We start from the raw sequence: 16,003 nt of genomic DNA, 5'->3' as shown, positions 1-16,003 counted from the left end.
TTTACATGTATCTGATGCTAACATAAGAGCTAATACCAATGGCAGATGTAACTTTGTGGGCAATGCCTACCCAACAACTTGAAAATGTTATCATTTACCATTGCAATTCCACCACCACCAAAAACAGTTACAGATTACACATAAAACAGTCTCTTCTCAAAGGCAGTTTTCAAGAGTTTTATTAGTATTGCAGTTCTCTTGTACCATTACATAAGTAGTAAGAATAGCAAGTTTAAGTCTATAAAGTGCACCTTGAGCACTCTAAATTATTTAGCCAAATCTTTGCTGAATCACCACAACACATGCATGCATACAGTCACTGTCAAGTGACACAAGTACAGCATGAGCAATCCTACTCCTGTCCAGCAGGATGACACATGTTTATCTGATTCAGCACATCACAATCCACTTCTGTGGCTCCTCTTCCACTGCTCCAGACTTAGTCAACACTTGCTTTGGCAAACAATTCTTGGTTTTGCAACTGCCAGCCTTCACAGCCAGTGCAGCCCAGCCTACGAATGTGTTGCTAGCTGACACCATCGTGACATGTCAAGATTTGCCTCTACGCCACCTGTGTTTGGTACAGCCACGGTTAAAGCAGCATACGCAGCCAGGAAAGCAAAACCCCTTTTTGGGTAGTAAAAGTCACCATCTAAATAATCATCTTTCAGGTTTCACGCTTCAGAATAACAGTTTGCAATGTCCGGGCTTTGACTCCTGGAAGGCTGAAGATTAGTTTTATATAAGGAAAGAATGCAAAATAAAGTAAAAAAAAATACAAGCAAGCTTTCAAAAACCATAGATGTGTATGTGGATGGGAGGACTAGTTGCTTTTATACTGAAGGAAAAAAATATCAACTAATAATTTCATTCACTTCCCACTCTTCAAATATTTCTTTGGACAGCAGCATCCTCCATCTAACATACACTGTCCAAGCACTGCCCAAATACAATGCTTATTTTGATGAGTTAATTCTTTAAGCTGTAAACATTTATGTTTTCCACAACATACAAATCCTACACTGGCAGCAAAAGACTGATTTGACAATTAAAGAGAAAAAACTAGGGCAGTCTATAAGACAGCTCATCAGAACTTTATTAATAGCATCCCAGATTATGGAGAACATTGTTGTAAACTATAAAATCCTCAAAGCCTAAGATCTAGTGACTTCAAATAAGAAATCCCTCTGTATAAGTAAGTAACTGGAAGCTATGCAAAAGATGTTGACATTTGACAACCTCTTCCTCTCCCATACCCACAATGCTTGGAGACCCTCAGATAGAACGCAGTGCTCTTAAAGTAGCCCTCAGAACTCATGGGTGGAGGAAGGGGGCATTAAGATGAGTAGCTAAGGAGTGAATAAAATGCCCACATCCTCTCAATTCCAGTTCTCTAGTTCAAATCCTGACCTTATCTCACAAGGACACAAAGTTTAATTAACCACCGGATCACCTGCAGATAGAGCTGATGAAGTCACAAACAACAACAATAAAGCACTGAAGTTCAGAGAAGCCATGCATCATGGCAACACTACCAAAAATCTATTATTTATTCTTATTTCAGATTCGTGACAGACAATTTTTTCCAAGGTTCAAAAAGTTTCTTACACATGCTTACTGTAGGCAAAAAAACACCTGCTCAGTGTGTCCCAAGTCACATTTAGAAACATTAGCAGATCTTTAACCCTCTAAAATAAACTAATTCTGTTTCCTACCCAATAAACCCTTAACTACAATTAACTCATACTCTCCCTGAGGACTGTCTTCCTCATAACTTATCAACTCTTAAATTAGAATGTGCGGCATAAGGCTGCTGGCCATTAACTGACTTAGAACACGTGTTATTTTCATTTGACAGCACCCATAACTTCTCAGTGGATGAGAGTTCCTTACCCTCAATATGTTAATACTATACAGTCCCCCTATATATATATATATATATCAGAAAGTGCAGCTCCTAAAAAACACTTAGTTCCCTCAAAAGAAGTCCAAACCCCTCTCTGTAGCAGCACAGGAATAGCAGAAATTTTTTTTTCCTCAATTTCTGTCGTCCAGTCAAGTATTCTGAGCTATTTTCCTTTCTCCTCTCTTGCTTTCAAAACAGCAAATGCTTCAGCCACTGTCTTCTTTCTCTTGCCACAACATAACTCAGGAAGCCTAAACAAATAGCTTGCTTTCTTCTCCCAACATAGACATGAGACCTACTCCCCCTCATTCCCACAGCAAAACTACTGAAGAAAGTGGGAATAGGCATTCAACAGGCAGCTCTGAAACCTGGATGTGGTCATCTACGTAGACACACATCACCAGGATATAAGTAGGTTACAAGCAACATATAAACATTGCAATATCCTTGCTGCTTTACAAGCAAGCAGAAGCCAAGACACTTGAAGACACTACTGAGGACTAAATTAAAATGTTACATTTCCTTTGTTTTTACCTGCAGTCATCAAAAGTTGATCCAGGAGATGAAAGTGCAAGTCGCTTGCGCAGCTCATCCCTCTCTCGAGTTACCTGACGGAGCTGATATAATATTGTCTCCAGCTTCTCACTCATCTGTCTTGTGTCTATTACAGGTGGTGGAGATGATGCTTTACCAGTCGTACCTGACCAAGAGATAAATAATTGGCAGTCAGATAACTCCTCAAAAGAACAATACAACTTCACTAAAGAAGTTAACACTAATTTAAAAAATCCTGTATTTTCGGGTGAGAATCCTGTTCAAAAATGAAACAAGTCATGGAAGTTTTCACCAGTGAGTTGACACAAGAATAACTCCAGGGAGAAAGGCCTTATGTGTGTTGCAAGGTAAGTTTGCATGAGTAGCTTCCTTGCTTACTCATGAACTTACAAATTGCCTGTAAGGCAAGGCAAGTTTGCAGTTCACAATTGCAAAGACCACAGTGTCAGAAGTCATAGGTACAAAGTTATTTCCAATAAAGAACCATGTGCTTGCTTCTAAGAAAAAAAAAAAAAAAATTCCACCCACCATCAACTTACCCCAGTGACAGCAGAGAAACTGTTACAGCACAGGGGCTCTTTTCCAACTGCCAACATTTATTTTTAATGCATTTCTATGCTTTCACATGTCACAATTTATCATGCTTTCATATGTCACAACTTACCAGCCCAGTACGCAAAGTTAAAGATTCAACTTGCCAATAAATCATGAGAAACAGGCTTCATTTTTAACAACATTGGCTAAAACTAGCACATTACAATCACTGCAACTGGACTACACATCAAATTTCCTCTAAGGGGCAGTCATACATTAAAGAGTTTTGTGGAATCATTTCATTCTCAGCTTTCTTAATATCAGAGATTAATGATGATGCCTATTGTCAGAGAGCTATACCAATACAAAGAGATCTTCTTCTGCCTGAGAGATGAGAGTCTGATACATTGTTTCACAACATGCTGACAATTAATTCAACTATAATTTTCATTCTGCTCGTTTTAATCCCAGACACGAGAATTAACTCAAAGATATAGGTCACAGACATGAAAGTTAAAGGCTTAAATGTATATAGGAGATCACTATTTTCTACCCAAAAGACAAATTCTAAAAATAGTTTGCATAATTATACATTTGAAACAAGTTGATGACATACATATTAACTTGTTAGGATGTACCTTTATTATGCCTTTTTCTAAAATGAAGAAACAAAAGATACGATAGTAAAATAATACTCATTGACAACTGTCTTTTGAAAGAAAGAATTTCAAACAAAGTTATTTCCTCTGATTAAATACTAATGAGTTGCAAGGATTGGCTTTTTATCTTTAAACCCAGTTCAGGAAGGTATTACAGAATGCAAAAACTCCCTCCAGCTTTCAAGTAGAACTACCTGTGCTTTAAAGTCGCCACACCAGAGTAACTGCAGAGTCAGGGCTATCACACATACAGCATCTCAAATAATAGGAACGCTGTTCTTATTCCTTTCAGCTGTTACTGTAATTCAGCAATGAGAGTTTACGAGCACAGATTGTTCTTTTAATCTAACTATTGCATAATAATGTCTGTAAATGCTCTAATAGTGAACTGGAGAAAAAAAAATGCAGGAACAGCCTGCATTCTGTAGAAACAGACTTGCATCGCTCAAAAGAAGTCTCAACGGAGGCTGCATTTGGGCTTTCTTCTACTAGTTTGTTTCACTCCTCCATCCAGATGAAGCCCCTTCATCCATAAGGACTAAGATCTCACACTTTAAAAATGCAGTTATCCTTTCTTTTTCTAAAAAAAGAATCATTCTATATAATTTTTAAGGCAAGGTTATATAGGAACCAGTAATAATACAAATGCACTATCCTAGGCTTATGATATAGGGAATAAATACAGAAAAAAAACAACTGGACAGATTAAAAAAGTTAGAATACATACTCATTTGGAATAGGTTGGACACATCAATGAGCGGGGAATTTCATAAATAAGTGAAAAGATAAAGGCAAACAAACCTAATTCAGATACTGACAGGCTGCATGATCTTGGGTAAATTCAGTGGCAACCTACATATCTTCTCACTTGAGCTGACGCATCAGAAGATGCGCAACACTAAAAAAGTCCCCTTCTCATCCTTACAGAGAAGTTCAAAAGTTTATCTGTCATCCTGAGGCAGCTTGTGAGCAAAACATCAACAGGATGCAAGGGGCACAAGAGGAAGGAGGAGATAAATCAGGAAGGCTGGTGTGCTTCACATGGAGGAAAGGGCATTGGATTAACAATAGCCCATCACTAATATCAGTGTTAAACCCAGCAGCAGTCCTACGGACAATGTCTGCTACAGAAGTCCTACACAATCATGCAACAGCTGCTCTTGAAATCTGAAACATAGTTGAAGGAGACAAGAATTATACATCTGCTTCTCCACCTCTTCCCCCCCCCCCCCCCCAAAGCTTTGACAGCATCCCAGTGACAATCTGAGAAGAACATTTGTGCACACAGTTCCAAAACTGTGCCAAGCAAGACAAGACTGCTTTAAATAAGGATAGGCTAATTAAGCCCTAGGAAAGAAGCTTTCTTGACTAATGTGAAGCCATTTGTCTTACTACCAAAAAAGGTTATTATTCATTAAGTTGTCACTTTTTACCAGTACAAGTACTTTCATCTCAAATGCAATTATATTGTTCTCAATGCCTAATATCAGCCAAGAGATGTATGCCTTTCAAGTGCTATAAAAACACAGATCAATATGATCTAGATATTCCCCTTCTTATCCTTAAAAGAAGCCCAAGAAGTTTATCTTTGCTTGATTTACTAACAACCTTACATTTTCATTAGTTGTACAAAAGGTCTCATAAATGTTAAATCAGATTTGTGTATCTTAAAAAAACCAAAACAAGAAATGTGAATCAAAACACTTCAATAAACTCCTCTTTCATCAGAAAAAATCAATATTCTTCATTTCCTTTAAAGGGGCTTTTATACCTGAATGCTAAAAGCCTTTTATTGCATGTGACACCCTGATGCAGTAGAAGCAAAGTAACCTGTGCTTCCAGCTTTGTATTTTTTTTTTTCCATGTGACTGCACACTTTACACAACAGTACTTCCTTTCTGTACTTTAACCAGTCAAACTGGTCTTAAAATGTATAAGCCTAAAGGCTAAATCTCCATTATCCAAATTATGCCACCTTTCAGCAACTCACCTGCTTTCTCAGACAACCTGGATTTGTGGAAATGTATTTACTGCACGTCCTGCCAAGTGCAACTCATTCATCTGCTTCTGTAAGCCTCACTACTCACTCTTCACATGAGCTGCACTTGGGCTCTGAGTACCCAGCCATATGGAAGTCACCTCCCTGGCCAGCCTCCAGTTAAGTGGCGCTTCACCAACTCCTGAAACAGCCGACAGCAGGGATGCATCGTGTGGGCAAAACATATTTTGCCCATAATGCTGTAGACATATTAAGTCCTGAGTATGCATTGACTTAATCTAAAGCAAGATTTTGCAGGAATTCCATCATACATTGCATAAAAGAAAAGCCTTAAAAAGAGAAGCTGGAGCAACCATATCTTTCATAATTATAGTCCAAATGCTGGACTTTGCAGAAACCACAAAGATCCATTACTGCAGTACATTCTAAATAGAATTCTTGATGATTACTCTAATCATCAATGATGGAAGAGATAATACAGCCACACAGAAACCACTGTTCAGTTAGCTCTGTATTTGGGGATGGGGTAGCAACTTTTTGGAAAAAAAAAAAAAGAGAACATTTTAAGAGAAACACGGCTGGGAAACTTAACCTGACCAAGATGTATGTGTCATAATGATGAATCAATGTAATGTTGAAGTGGTAAAATGGGTACCAACGCATAAACAGCTACTTTTAAGAAATACCATGAACATATTTTGAATAAACTCATTACTCTGAGAAATACACTTGTATGACAGGTTCAACTAATTCAAAAGGCAATCTGTCACAAGCTAAAAGAATGCCTAAATTTTACAATGATTTTCTTAAACTCATAAATTCGGGCCAGTTCTTGCTTGCAAATAAACAGGAGACCATTCATTGTACAGTCAAGCCTTTTTCATTGCTTTCTTTCATAAAAAATAAAATCAACAGGGATGTTCAAAATACTATTTCTTTATGGTCTTGTAAATCATGAAAACAAACATTTAAAAGACTTGCAAAGTGTATTGCAAAGCATACAACAGGGTTTCCCCCCCAAGCTCAGGAAGGGGTGCGGAGTAAAGACTTATGCCTGCTGTAGGAAAATGCATGCTAAAATATTTACTTTATTTCAATAATTTATGAGGACTAGAACAAGACTACATATCAGAAGTTATCGTTCAGATACATTTCTTCAGATGTATCTTTTGAAGTGGTCTTGAAACAGCAGAGACCACAGAACAGAAGAATTGCATGCAGGTGAAATAAAACACGAGTAAGACCAAGCAGCAGTACACAGAGGAAAGGAAACTGGAAGGTAAAATAAACTGTGGAAACAGTTTCATCTGACAGACAGAAAACCTAACAGGTTATGAAAGCAGTGAGGATCATGTAACATGCAAGGACAAAAGAATGGGTAGCACTTCAATATTTGTTTTAATGCAGAATATAACAAGCTGAACAAACCCACCAGCATGTAACACAAACTTTCAACTTCAGCAAGTTTAAGACTTTAGAAAGAACTGAACACTGGTTCCAGAAAGATCAACATGAAAGGAAATCTACAACCTAATACTCAAAAATAGCAAGGAGGGGGAAAAAACGGCAGATACGTCAATTCAGAAAGTCCTTGCAAACTTTGCTGAGCTAAAATACAATGGAGAGTAAAATCTGTTAACATGACGAAAGAAAATACAGCTGAAGCTCCTCTGTTTGAACATTCAGGAGCTCCCTGGTGGGAAAGCTCCAATCCTACATTTGTCAGGCTTACAACCACACACTGAAAGCACAACCTAGTCAAAAGTGTCCAATTCAGACCCAAGGGGGACAATGACTAGGGTCAACCGCTGCACACCGACCAAGGGGATGAGACTCCACCAGCACTCGTTCCTTCACATCATTTTCAGAGGAGTTGTGAGCATCGTCTCACTATACTGTTTTATAGCCCCCAAACAAAAGTGCTGACACCAAAAGGATTTCCTGAATGCACAGACTGATAAAGGGCCCCAGGGAGTAGTGAAAGACACTGTGTTCCAGACATGCTGTCTGGAGTGCAGGAGATGGATATTCACACAGACTGTATTTCCATTCAAATCATTATAGACCAACCAAATCTATGGAAATTCCTCCAGGGAGCTGACTAATGTTAAGAAGATATTATAGCAAACAAAATACCATGAAATGTTCAGCTCTTCATTAGTGGTTCTCAAGCCCTATCTACGCAGAACCCTTAAGAGACCAAGAAGTAACTCAAATTGACTCGTTATACAAAATGTTTAAAAAAAAAAAACCAAAACCAAAACCAACCAAAACACCCCATCAAACAAACCTACCCAAACAAAAGCCAAAAAAAGCCAACACCCCTCCTCCAAGACTGCATCAATATACATCAGCAAAGTTAACTTTTTTGTTGTTACTGTTGTGGTTTTTTTAAAAACAGGGTATCACACCCACTGAGTAATTCTTGGGTACCTCTAAAGTGACAGAAGCTAAGAGAACACTGTGCATGACTACATGTCAACCCATAGGTGCCTGGAAATGGATGCCATCAAAGTCAGTGATAATACTAAAGCTATTCAGAGTGCTTATTACTTAAAAGAAGATGGTTATTAATGCACACACCAAAAATTAGGTAAAGAGATTAAGGATTAATCCTAGGAACATCTACATGATTCATAAATAGAGCAAAATAAAAGGAGACTGAATTTACTTTAAGTTTGTGCAAGAGAGTTTATTTCCTAAGTTAAAAGTCTTGTTTCCAATAAACTAAACAGGTACTATTCAGATCAAAGGAGAACAAAATTACTTAGAAAATAAATCTACAAAAAGGGTTTAATTCAATCATTGAGGCCAAATTTTACAGGAAAATTACTTCTGTATAGAGAGACTGATTGGCAAGGAGGTGGAATATCGAAGGCAATCACTGCAGCACAGAAAACAATTCTGATGTGCTGTACTAGTAGTGTTCCTAGTACTTCTCACTCATTTGTTGCCTTTCAGCAGGTGTAATACTGTCACTTGTTCCTTTGTCAGTATTTGTTAACTGTTCAGGTATCTTTACCAAATATAAATTTTGTGTTCGTGTTATTAAAAAAAGCAGGAAATACAACGAGATTCCTATAAGAGGTTGCGGGGGGCGGCACACAGAATAAATCAATCACTTTCAGTCTAGGAAGGAGTGTTTATCTTTGACTGACAGAGTATCATAAATCACACCCGCAAGTGAACACTTCCCATGAATAGTGAAAAAAATTTCTTTGTTATATACAGCTGTAGAAAGTGTGAAGCAATAAACTGAAATCACAACAACATAAAAGGACAGTTGTGAAAATGGCCAACATGAAAATGGGGAATGAAAGACTACACATTGTCAGGAAGGAACTATCATCTGATGAGAAGGGGGTAACATTTGCTTTGGAGTAAGAATTAAGCCTCTCAGATTAAGTAACTTGAATTGCAATTAGGGGAAAACTATTTGTAAATAGTCTGTCGGGCTGATAAGCTAACGAAGTGTTAAGCAAGGAAATACTGTCAGTTGAAGTCGAAGTTGGACAAGTTTGGTGGGGACAGATATATGACCACCTGATGGCTGCAAGAAAAAGTCATAAAATTGTCATGCCAATGGTGGTGTTTGTTACAGACTGGTAAGTAAATTCCCACAGGAAAAGACAGTACAGGGATATGAACAGTAAAGAGCAAGAAAAACCACTTATGACTAAAAAGGTGATACCATTTGCAAAGAACTGAACAGCTGGAACAACAGTAGTCTGTTAAAAGCAATAATACACTATGTGGAATGAAGAGGATACAAGATTGACAGCTGTAATCAAAACAATGCAAATAGATCCAGCTGCAGGAAGAAGGAAATTATACATGTGGAAAAACGGAAGGCCTTCTGCATTTCAAAAATCCTCTCATTAGGATCTCAGTATGTTTTCAAAGAATGGAAGAGTATGCAATGCCTTTATGTTAAAAACTCATCATTGAAAAAGCATAATGGAGGCTATCCTCAGAGCCATAGCCTGACTCCTGCACGCAAGATGCTCATTTCCATTAAAAAAAAGTTAAAAAAAAACCAAACCAAACCAAAAAAAACCCCCTGTGCATTGAGGAGGAGAGGAAGAATTGCATTTTTAAAGCACTGAAGGAAAACTCTGAAGTTTCATTATGGTACTAGGGTAGATAAAAAAGTGGCTTGATTCCAGAAACTATAATCCTGTCATGGCATCATATTGCTTAGGTCAGTAGTGTGTTCCTGGAGGCTGTAAATGTAGTACTGGGTATCAAAAGTCTTGAAACACACCCTGTAAGTCAATTTACAGAAGCTTTTTCAGGCATCATGGGCCAGAACAATAACTTACCTGGCTATTGTCAAAAGGAAGAAAGAAGCTTGATTTTGGAAGAGCGAGAAAGTAAAAATAAAAAAGATGGAAATTTGGAGTAGATAATTGAGGAAGGCACAGAAACTAACAAGGGCACTGTGTTATTATTTCCCACAGCACACCAATTTGATGATTTCAAGCTGAAGTATTATATAAGCAGGGTGATATTTGGCTGTATTATATCATCTACAGATAATCTTTTAGAACACAGGCCCTTCTATCTTTCCTTACACATCCAGAAAATTATCTGCTGGGATACAGAAAGAACATCTAGTCCAACCCTCCTGTTTAAGCAGGACCACCTAGAGCCAGTTGCCCAGGACTGTCATTTAAGTTCAATTCAGTGTTTGGGGAGCATTAATCTTCAAAATTATACATGTCAAATGACTGAGTGCACTATACAAATTGGCGCTTTTTTTTTTTTTTTTTTTTTAAAAGGGGGTCTTTATTCTCTGTTCTTTTCCTCCACATTATCATGAGTGGTCAAGTGGGAGACTAGCCAGCAACTGTCACGTATAGCTATGTTACTGGTTTCTATCCAATTCCTAAGTGACACTGTTGTTCCGTGCTTGGCAGGCCAGGCACTGAATCTCCATAAATAATTATTCTGATGTCAGAGATGCAGGATTGTAGCTCCATACAGAGAGTCTGCCCAGCATGGGGAGTGGGCAGATGAAGAATGCTTCTATTTGCACACAAAAATCTTTGTTGTTAGCCAAGAGCAAAGAGAAATGAAATATAGAAAGAACATGACAATTTAACAAGGATTTGTTCCTTTGGGGGGAAGAAGGTGGGGCTGAAGCACAATGGTGGGATGCAGGGATTACAGCAATTTATATCGTATCTCTTTTGGAAATTAACAGCAAATATTTGCCCTCAGTACAACCAAAACTACCTATTTTACATGCACATCATAAACGTTATTAATACACAGGAAAGAAAAGGAAGGAAGAATAAGGGAAAAAAAGAAAATATTGTCATCTAAACCAATTTTGAATGGTAAGCAAAATACACAAGAACAACCTGTGAAGAGCCATGACCTGTCACATTCTTTATTTTTATTTACATACAGATACAAAAGTAAAAAGGCAGATACACCTATGGTCAAGGCAGACAAACTCACAAAGAGGAGTTTCTTCTCCAAGGTTGCTACCCTGGCTGCTACACAGGTGGGAAAACTGGCTTCCACTCAACTGCTTATTCTACCACATGCACATGAGGCTGGAAGCTCATTCTTGTTGCATCCCTCATGCCCATCTAGGGAGGGAAAGAGAAAAAAAGCTTGAATGACATCACAGTAGTCAGGATAGACTAGCCCTAAACTCTTCTCTGAGTCACATTATGCAGGTTATATCACTCCTTGCTCTCGTCTTATTAGGGCTACGACATTACTGAAGACTTAGAGAACCCCAGCATATCCAGTTGTTCCCTGTACAGAATCTGCTCCATAATTGTTCATCCCTACTGCTACTCTCCAAGCTTGCTGCCTTCTTCTCTTTCAACGGGAGAATCAGAACTACAAATATACCCAAGACTTGGGCACACCATTGCTTTATACAGTAATAAAATTGTGTTCTCTCATCTTTCCCTTTTCCTTTCCAAATCTGAACAAGATGTTTTATTTATTTGACTGAGACTGATCCCATATTTCCTTAGAACTACCTTTCAAGAACAGTCATCTTAGTACTATTTAAGTCTAGTTCTCAGATCAGGGTCTTCTGGAAAATAAGCCCATTGTTATATACATCACGTTCATAAATTAACTCAGAGACCCGCGATAGCTGTAAAACATATAGAATCATCTCAATTTCACAACATCCTGGCTTACTTGGAAGTATTTCAGAAAAAGATTGTTTAGTTAAGAATGCTGGCAGCAGAAACCACCTCCAACAATAGTTAGGGTGATTAAGGTTGGGAAGAAATGATGAAGCACAATGACATATCCTTCTCTAGTTACTTTTATGAACTATGGAGTCCAAAGACTACAAATGAAACATTGTATAATCTCTCCTAGTTCAAAAATGCTAAAATTCACTCTGCTTCTTTATCTGGGCTTAATTAGTGGCCCCAATACCTTTCTCATGTCTTCTGAAAGGTCAAATGTCTAAATGTGTTTCTGAGCTGCTTGACAAACAGAAGCTAGACCAGAAATAAAAATTTGTTAAATATTAATGAAAATCACTGTTTTAAACTCAAGAATAATAAAATAGATCCCTTTTCTGCCCCATAAGGTCCACGTGAGTAGGGAAATTAAAATATTCCTTTATATACATGTGTGTGTACATACAACTATCAAACTAAACATATTCCAAGCTTACACTGTCTCCAAACCATAAGCTATTTACCTTTTTTCACTGATGCATTCATTTCACAGGCTGAACTTATCATTTCCACTGCACAGAATTACCCTTGTGAAAATGTATTCCAGTGAGATGGGGACAGAGCAGGGGGGGAGATGTATGTTAAATTTCTGAAATGCTATAGCAACTCAGTATTTGTTGGGATTTCATTCAAAGAAGTCATATGAAGCCTTTGGGGAGCTGGCATGAAAACAGTTTTAGTTATGATGGTTTGTCATTCAACAAATCAGTCACTATTACTCTGACTGCAGCTTTGAAGTGACTTGCTAACATGTCTATTAGGATATGTTGGTTATTAAGCAAAGAAATTCTTCTATTGATATTAGATCACATTAAAAATATTATATCTTGCAGAACAAGATGTGAGGTAAAGAAAATGGTTGGGGAAAAAGTGATACTCATTAATAACAAGTCTATAATCAGACTATAAAACAAACACACCAGCTTCAAACAAAGAATTCCCCTGGCTGTTAAAGTATTAAATATTAAATACCTAACTTACTTCAATCATTTGTATAAAAAACTACAAAGAATACTAAATCACAAGTTTTCTTTAATAGCAGGTCATTTAATTTTTAAGTTATAAATAACTTTGATCACTGCACACACCAAAGGCATAAAACATTTCCAAGGACAGCCCTTTAGGTAAAATACTCAGATGAGGGTTCAGTATGAACTTCAATATTTTAAAACATGAACAAAACATAGTTTGAAAAGAATTCAATTCTGACTCATACATGGGAATAATGGATGTCTCAAAAGTAACACAATAAATTCTAGATAAGCGTCCAGAAACAGGAATCCCACACTTGCATAAGGTACTATGCCATAGAAAATTAATAAAATAGAGGCCATGTACCTGTAGCTTGCAAGTGGTCACTGTTAAAGCAAAAATTCTCTTTGTGATGGCAAACAGTAGCTGTTCATCTAGCTACCTTTACTTTCCAATTTATAAAAGGTCAGATACAGTGCATTCCCAGTTACAAAAATCAGAAAAAAAAAAAAAAGGTTTAAGTGTATCTTTCCTTTTGAAAATCAGGAACACAGAACTACAAAGGGCCACCTGCATCTTCTCCTATCTCAGGCATCACTTCATCCAATTATTTCACAAACTTAGTGCAATTCACCTTAGAAGAACTTCCCTCTCTGGAAGTCTCCTTTTTGAGTCTGGTTGTCCTAAAACTTTAGGAACTTTTTTCTTCCTGTTTACAGCCTCAATTTATTCACAGCAAATTAAAACATACCTTTTCTTCAGGTAATAGCACACAACTGTGATCTTGATAAAAATCAAACTAACATGTCACATCTTCCCATATTTTCAGCAAATAGTTCAGTCAACCCTAAAATCTTGTTCCTGCATGCTGAAGTTAAAAGTTCAACTCAATGACTGCAACAGATGTCTACCCACATCCTTAAACAGACAACTGACTTGCCTGGTGCTGTCACGGAAGTCTACAGATGCCTGACATAACACTGGAACTTTAAATATGCAAGAGCCTATGTTCCCTATCCAAGGCAAATGACTTTTACACAGATTTCACAATAGAAGTTACTTGTATTAAGTAAAGAAGAGGAAAACTGACAGCTAACAGTTATTCCAAGATCACCTTGTTGTTAGAGGTGTTTTGCTCACAATTCTTATACCTCTAATTTTTTTTGAATATTTTGTTTTTCCTCAGAGACTTGAAAAACAGAAAATGAAGCAATCCATTGCATGCAGGAGAAAAAAGGGTTAAAGTTTGCAGCCACTTCCAAAAGTTTAAAAGGCTATGACCTTGGCTAATAATATATTTCTACAATGTTTTTGACTCCCAACTACAATTTTCACATACATAAATACATACATACACATATACGCATGCTTATATATTTTTATATGCATAGACTTGTATGAGCCTAATGCTGCCATTTTTACATCATTTTGCTAAGTAAATCAAAGTGTAGTTACCTCATTTAATGTATGCAAATGTAACCAATTTTATTGGCAACAACTACATACAGCCATGAAACTTGCACTACACAAAATGGGCATACTTTTTCCTGGTGAAGAAGCATGATTAAAACTTATAGTTCAACTTCTTTGATTTTATGACTGGAATTCCTCTACCCTTCCCATAGGCAACCTTAAAAACTTGTTCTTCCAGCTCCCAAAAGACATACTCATCAAGCTGCTAGATAAATACTTTACTCACCAATGCTACTCAGAGAACTGCTGCTTTCAGAATCAGAAGGCATTATGGACAGCACACTGTAAGTAGACCCTAAAATTAGAAAAATAAAGACCGTATTACTTTTTTTCTTTTCCCAAACCAAGCTAGCCATTCATTTTCTTGATACTGTAGATGTCAGACACGCTAAATTAGAGAAAACACGTCACTAACACATAAGAATCTAATAGGAAAAGTATAATTTGTAAATTAACATTGCACTGTGCACCAAGCAGAAAATCATTTTGGATGAAATGGTCAAAATGAGTTCAGCAAAATATTGAACTAATACAGCTCCTATTTCATTGTGTAACTGATTTGTATGCTCATCCTCAAACTTTCTTCAGACTTAGAAATTTAATTTCATTAGTAAATAAATTTTGCTTGCATCCATTTGCAAACTTCTGTATCCGACCTTAAAAGCAAGGGCCTACAGAGCTACCTGCTATTACTGCTGACAGTAAATTTCTTCATGTATAATAGATCAATAGACAGAGGCACCTTTTATTTTAGTTATTTTAGAAGTATGCTAGATTTTACTTACCAGAAGAACTAGAAAAACAGGTCCTACTTCAAAACCTTACAAACTAAACAGCTCCACCATCTCTCACAAACAGAATAAGCATACCGCAGTAAAGACAGGGAGTGATTATGTGCAAAAGCAATTTGAAATCTGTTCCATTTTCAGCACCAGTCAGAATGTGAAACCTGTCTTCACAGCAGCCAAGCTCCAAGACAGTTTCAATAATTTCAGGAGCTGCCTTTCCTATAGTCCACCTTCTTTTGTTTCAGTATTTGTTTCTTCCAGTCTCTTTGAAATTAAGAAATAACAACTGAGAAGCAGTGTGATATTAAAAGCATGGATCTACCTTTGAAATAGATTAAAGAAAGGACAGGCTTGAAAATAAGAAGAAAGTCCTAGTTTTTGCTCATCTCCTATGCTTCTTACTAGGAAAAGACATGACATCTGTAATCACCATGGTGTTAACTGAAGGAAAGACAAAATGTGATAAAATGAGTTTATTAAACACCAGCAATAAAAAGAAAAGTGAATAAAAAAAGCAAACACACTTAGCGCCCTATCTTCAGCTAGTAGAAGTGACACAGACCCAACTTCAATGGGGTGTGTTTATTTATCTTGACAAAAAAATGAGGCTCCTACATTTGATAAAAGGAGTGATATCTAGGCAAAAGCAAACTTAAACAAGTATTTGAATGTAAGGACAACTCCCTCCAAGCAAATCCTCCAGTTTTACTAGCAGACATTGCAGAAAATAAGTACCAGAAAAGGAATGGAATCTTGAAGCAGACTGTTTAAGCTGACAAATCCCTGTGAAAAATGATGAAAATATATTGGTTACAAGTAATTCTAGTTTATCGTATGGCATACAAGTTGGGTTTTTTGTTCTAATTTTTAAATAAAACATATGACAAGCATGT

General features: G+C 37.1%; 1 protein-coding gene across 4 annotated transcripts in view; it reads right to left on the bottom strand.

Annotated features, from left to right (window-relative positions):
- Nucleotides 1-16,003, bottom strand: part of DLG5 (discs large MAGUK scaffold protein 5) — a 109,550-nt gene that overhangs the window by 54,660 nt on the left and 38,887 nt on the right. For all 4 annotated transcript variants that reach the window (XM_074830551.1, XM_074830553.1, XM_074830552.1 and 1 more), the window contains exons 2-3: nucleotides 14,549-14,617; nucleotides 2,441-2,606 (exon numbers count right to left, since the gene is read on the bottom strand). In XM_074830551.1, coding sequence (XP_074686652.1) covers nucleotides 2,441-2,606; nucleotides 14,549-14,617 — 235 coding nt within the window. The remainder of the gene's footprint in view (nucleotides 1-2,440; nucleotides 2,607-14,548; nucleotides 14,618-16,003) is intronic.

This window comes from Strix aluco, chromosome 7 (genome assembly GCF_031877795.1).
Source record: "Strix aluco isolate bStrAlu1 chromosome 7, bStrAlu1.hap1, whole genome shotgun sequence".
Classification (NCBI taxonomy): Eukaryota; Metazoa; Chordata; class Aves; order Strigiformes; family Strigidae; genus Strix; species Strix aluco.
The sequence above is the reverse complement of the archived record's forward strand: the minus strand, read 5'-3'. Positions and strand labels throughout refer to the sequence as shown.